This window comes from Gekko japonicus, unplaced genomic scaffold (assembly GCF_001447785.1).
Source record: "Gekko japonicus isolate JY-2015 unplaced genomic scaffold, Gekko_japonicus_V1.1 scaffold6148, whole genome shotgun sequence".
NCBI lineage: Eukaryota > Metazoa > Chordata > Lepidosauria > Squamata > Gekkonidae > Gekko > Gekko japonicus.
Genome location: NW_015174438.1, coordinates 7,738 through 13,666, shown reverse-complemented (window position 1 = coordinate 13,666; position 5,929 = coordinate 7,738). Strand labels below are relative to the sequence as shown.

Genomic DNA, 5,929 nt, shown 5'->3' with positions numbered 1-5,929 from the left:
GGGCTGGGGGGGGGGCTCTGCAGCTTACCTGGCTGCTTCTTGCTCTGACTGAGGGCTCCTGGGAGCAGGGGGTGGGGCTTGTTGCATGTGCCCGCCCCCTGGGCTTTTTACTGCCGGAGCACCGCTCCTGTGCGCTCCTGCAGGAAATGACCCCTGTTGGTCTTAAAGGTGCCACTGGACTGTTTTGGACTGAGGGGCTGGGGGGGGGGCTCTGCAGCTTACCTGGCTGCTTCTTGCTCTGACTGAGGGCTCCTGGGAGCAGGGGGTGGGGCTTGTTGCATGTGCCCGCCCCCTGGGCTTTTTACTGCCGGAGCACCGCTCCTGTGCGCTCCTGCAGGAAATGACCCCTGTTGGTCTTAAAGGTGCCACTGGACTCAAACTTTGTTCTATTGCCACACATTTTGTGAGTCTTAAAGGTGCTCCTGGACTCCTGCACTTTTCCACTGCTTTTTGTTGTTCAGTCACACATCCTGATCTGTCCCCCTGGGAACTGTGCAGGATTTGGTGGTCTTTCTGTGGTTCTTCATTTTCTCTCTCTTTTTCCCTCTCCTTGCCTCGTCCAGACCAAAGATGCTGGAATCCGGGCCTTGGTCATGTTGGACGAACAGGGAGGTAAGTGCTGGGGTCGGGACGATGGCACCGTGAGAAGAACTGGCCGCCTTTTCTGTTCGCATTTCCAACCACGAACACAGCTGACAGTTCCCGCTCTCGAGTTGGATGAATACCTGTTTGCTACCTGCTCAGAAATGCATATTATTATAGCATCGGCTGGGTCTGTGCACACAGGGATGAGGAGCTACAGTGGACTACGGTGCTTCAGAAGGAGGGTGGAAGGTACCAATTTTTTCAACACCTCCCCGCAAACAGAAAACTAGGGCATCAGGGTGAGAATTTCTTGGCCAGCCCCTTTTTGTTTGCCGCATCCGAGGAAGCCTTCCAAACTACAGACCCTCCAAACGGGGGTCGGAAGGGGCTACACTCTGTTCTTCCCTCCTCCTACCTTCATTCTGCTACCGTGTGCAGATCCATATCATTCTTATCCTGCCTTTCCTCCAGAGAGCCCTGGACAGTGCTACAAGGTTTCCCCTACCCCGTGTTATACTCACAACAACCCTGTGAGGTGGGTTAGGCTGAGAATGACTGGCCATTCTAGCAAATTTCATGGCAAAGTACGAATTTGAACCCAGGTCCTGTTCTGAGCTTCTAATCATCGCACCATGCTGAATCTCCCTCCCTCCCTCCCTTCCTTCCACTTCTCTCTCTCTCTCTCTCCCTTCCTTCCTTCCTTCCTTCCTTCCTCCTCCTCCTCCTCCTCCTCCTCCTCCTCCTTCTCCTTCTTCTTCTTCTTCTTCTTCTTCTTCTTCTTCTTCTTCTTCTTCTTCTTCTTCTTCTTCTTCTTCTTCTTCTTCTTCTCTCTCTCCCTTCCTTCCCCTTTTTTCTCTCTCTCTTCCTTCCTTCCTCTTTTCTCTCTCTCTCTCTCTTCCTTCCTCTTTTCTCTCTCTCTTTCTCTTCCTTCCTTCCTCTTCTGTCTCTCTCTTCCTTCCTTCCTCTTCTCGTTCTCTCAACATCTTCCTTCCTTCCTCTTCTGTCTCTCTCTTCCTTCCTCTTCTCTCTCTCTCTCTCTTCCTTCCTCTTTTTTTTCTCTCTCTCTCCCTTCCTTCCGCTTTTCTCTCTCTCTTCCTTCTTCTCTCTCTTTCTCTTCCTCCCTCCGTCCCTTCCTCTTCTCTCTCTTCTTTCCTTCTTCTCTCTCTCTCCCTCCCTTCCTCTTCTCTCTCTCTTATTTCCTTCCTTCTCCTTCCTTCCTTTCGTTCTTTTCATTTCGTCCATTGCTTTCCTGCCCAGAACAACTGGACCGGATTGAGGAAGGCTTGGACCAAATCCATGAAGATATGAAGCAAGCAGAGAAAAATCTTTCGGACATGGCCAAATGCTGCGGGCTTTTCGTCTGTCCCTGTGCTAAGTAAGTTCTGGCGGCTCAGATCGAAAGGTTCCACAGAACCCAGGCTAGGCCGTATTTGTCACTCAGTGGTAGGGTGCTCTTGCACATGGAGGTTTTACTCCATATATGTTTATAAAATTAAGCATGGTGTGGAAAGAGTTGACAAAGAGAAATTTTTTCTCCCTCTCCCCAAATACTGGAACTCAAAGGCATTTACACAGCGAGTGATTAAAATGTGGAATTCGCTGCCAGAGGATGTCATGAGGGCCACAGGAATAAACAGCTTTAAAAGGCCATTAGATTGATTCATGGCAGAGAGGGTTCTATCAGGGGCTGCTAGCCATGGTGGCTGAGGGGAACCTCCATATTCAGAGGCAGTCAACCTCTGAATCTCAGTGCCTCTCTGCCCTGTTGTTGGCCCTCCAGAGGGACTGGCTGGCCCCTGTGTGAGACAGGAGGCTGGACTAGATGGATCCTCACTGGTCTGACCCAGCAGGGCTCTTCTGATGTTCTTATCAGGGGAAGGCCTCGGACTCTCTGCCCTGTTGTTGGCCCTCCAGGGGAACTGGTTGGCCACTGTGTGAGACAGGATGCTGGACTGGATGGACCCTCACTGGTCTGACCCAGCAGGGCTCTTCTGAGGTTCTTCTCAGGGGAAGGCCTTGGCCTCTCTGCCCTGTTGGTGGCCCTCCAGAGGAACTGGCTGGCCCCTGTGTGAGATAGGATGCTGGACTAGGTGGATCCTCACTGGTCTGACCCAGCAGGGCTCTTCTGATGTTCCTCTCAGGGGAAGGCCTCGGCCTCTCTGCCCTGTTGATGGCCCTTTAGAGGAACTGGCTGGCCCCTGTGTGAGGCAGGATGCTGGACTGGATGGACCCTCCCTGGTCTGATCCAGCAGGGCTCTCCTGATGTCCTTCTGTCATTCGCAGTTGTCGAATAACAGACCTATCGTGTATGGATTTGTCCTGCCTCTGCAGAAAAGCACTCCTTTTTTTTTTTTGTAAAGTTTATTTATATTTTTTCCGTTACAAAAAAAAATGTAAATTTTCCTTATACATAACATTTTTTGGAGTGTACATTATACATTTTTTCCCCATCCATATATTTACTTTAAACCACCTTTTCTTAAAAACGTTATCATCTCTCCCTGCTAATATCAGATTTAATCTGTCCATTTCCGCTATTTCTAGGATTTTTTCCATTAATTCTTCTCTTCTTGGTATTACATCCGATTTCCACTTTTTAGCTATGAGGATTCTGCTTACTGCGAGAATATATAGAATGATACATACATCTTCTCTATTTATTCTATCTGGAATCATGTTAAGCAGATAACTTTCTGGGATAAGTTGGAGTTCTATACCTGTAATCTCTTTTATCAGTTCTTCGACCTTTTTCCAAAACTTGACTATTTTTTCACACCTCCACCAGACATGGTAAAAAGTTCCTAAGTTATTTTTGCCTCTCCAGCATGTTTCTGAGACATTCTTATAACATTTGGCTAGTTTATCTGGTGTCCAAAAATATATATATATGTGAAAATGCAGAAAAGCACTCCTTAATAGTTACGCCCCCACCCCGATCCTTTCAAAATGGCATCTTTCTCTAACGCATTAAATTCCTGACCGGGTTGGCTTTTAAAACAAACACAAACAACAACCCCTAGGTTGAAGGACCTCAAAGCCCTGGAGGCTTATAAGAAGGTGTCCGGCAACAGCCAGGACGACGTGGTCTCCCAGCAGCCTTGCATGGTGGCCGACGGGAATCAGATGGTCATGAGCGGCCCCTTCATCCACAGGTAAGAAGCGGCTGCTGCGGTCAGGGGAGCGGAACGGCGGGATTCTTTCTCTGGCCTTGCATGGATGGGGGGTTAGGGGGTTAGGAAGGGAGAGCAAGAAACCACGCCGATGCTTCATTTATTTTATGCAAGTGCTTGTTTATGTAGACTCATAGAATCACACAGAGCTGGAAGGGGTCCCACGGGCCATCTAGTCCAACCCTCGGCTCAATGCAGGATCAGCCTAGAGCAGGGGTGTCAAACATGCGGCCCGGGGGGCAGATCAGGCCCCCCCCGGGAGGGCTCCCATCAGGCCCGCCGTGGAACTGGCTGTCTTCTTCTTCTTCTTCTTCTTCTTCTTCTTCTTCTTCTTCTTCTTCTTCTTCTTCTTCTTCTTCTTCTTCTTCTTCTTCTTCTTCTTCCAGTTCTGCTGCTGCTGCGTCATCGCAGGTCTGCAGCTTATAGATACACACCTGAACTGCATACTCAGGATTGCAACCGCACAGACGTTTTTGATGCAATAATTGAGAGCGAGAGGTGTCAGTTATCAGACACTGTTAAACAAACAAAATATCGCAAGAGTGCTGATGTTTTAAGCGTGTTTTTATTTTAAGTTTTTTTTAAAAAACACACCTTTGTGTTTGTGTCCTTTATGAAGTTTATACCTCCGCTACCTGGCATTGTTAGTACGCCATCTGAATCATTCAATGATTACCATCAAAGAGTACCATCACTAGCACTTTAATTGTTAATTGTTGGACTCCACAGTTTAGTTGATCCTCAAAAAAACAGGATCATGAAACTGCGGGGGAAATCGGGCGAAGCCGCGGGTCAAAATCTTTCATTTATACCCCGCCCTCCCCGCACGCGGGCTCAGGGCGGCTTACAATATATAGGTGCAGTACACCATATACCAAAAACAAGGCACAGCAGTGCGATAAAATACAATTAAAACAATTTAAAACAGTTAAATACAGTGGGCAATGCCCAGGATCCAACGCGACTGACCACTCGCTCCTATTGCACATCCCATTTAAATCCGACCAGGAGGGTGTTATGGCCCCGATGTTCAATGGCCGATCAGCCTAATCCAGCGGACTGCTTTGCCAGCCCCAGTTGGTGGTAGTGGTGGCTACGCCGTGCTGTCTTTTGCTCCTCCTCCGGCTTTCTCCTCCACCCCTTTCCTTCCCTAGGCCCAGCGTGCCTCCCACTTGGGCCCCCCTCTGACTTTATTTTGATTGATTTCACCTACTCCATTTATACCCCACTATTCTCTTCAGTAGGGACCCGAAGAGCCTTGCAACAGTCTCCTTGCAACAACAGCCCTGTGAGGCAGGTTAGGCCGAATGTACGCGCCTGGCCCGAATTCACCCATCGAGCTTCCCTGGCACGAAGTGGGGATTCGAACCCGGGTCCTACTCTGACATTCAGACCGCCATGCCACGCTTGGCCCTCCATTGCCGAGAGCTCAGCCGTTGACTCCTTAGCATAAAATCCCTTTGTCAGTGCCAATTGTGTTCTTTCTTCTCCCTCCCCCCTCCCTTCCTCCCCCCCCTTTTAAAAAGGGAATTCTAGTCCTGAGGAAGGAACCTCTTGGCCCCTTATCCTCGAATTTTTTAATTTGTAGTTCTTCAAAATATTTATAAGCCTCCTTCCTACCTTACGGAGCTCAAGGCAGCTTCCCACGTCAATAAAATACATAAAATGGATTACCTAAAACTGAAATTTAAAATCACCAGTTTAGGACGGCTTTAATCAAATGCAGTCCTAAATAAAACCGTCTTCAGCTGCCTCCTAAAGATCGAAAGTGAGGCGGCCAGGCACACGTCCCTGGGAAGATTCTTCCATAATTGCGGGGCAGCCACCAAAAAGGCCCTGTCCTGCACATACCCCCTTCCCAAAGGAGCTTCTTTGATTGCTGGGACAGTCCAGAGCAATGCTCCCTCTAAGCTGTGGAGTCCGGTGAGCAGAAATTCTATTTTGTGAGCGACTGGCATTAAAGTTGTGAGCGAGTGATTTGGCTCCTGCATAAATCAGTTTGCTCTGGAGCCCTCCTTCCTGAACTAAGGCAAAAATGTGTGATCTGGGCAGGGGTCATTTCCTGCCGGAGCGCACAGGAGCGGAGCTCCGGCAGTAAAGAGCCCAGGGGGTGGGCACATCAATGAGCCCCACCCCCTGCTCCCAGCAGCCTTCAGTCAGAGCAAGAAGCAGCC

General features: G+C 49.2%; 1 protein-coding gene across 1 annotated transcript in view; it reads left to right on the top strand.

Annotated features, from left to right (window-relative positions):
• Positions 1 to 5,929, top strand: part of LOC107121479 (synaptosomal-associated protein 25-like) — a 16,185-nt gene that overhangs the window by 7,127 nt on the left and 3,129 nt on the right. The window contains 3 exon segments of the mRNA XM_015424389.1: positions 564 to 612; positions 1,843 to 1,964; positions 3,613 to 3,737. Of these exon segments, the coding sequence (XP_015279875.1) occupies positions 564 to 612; positions 1,843 to 1,964; positions 3,613 to 3,737 (296 nt within the window).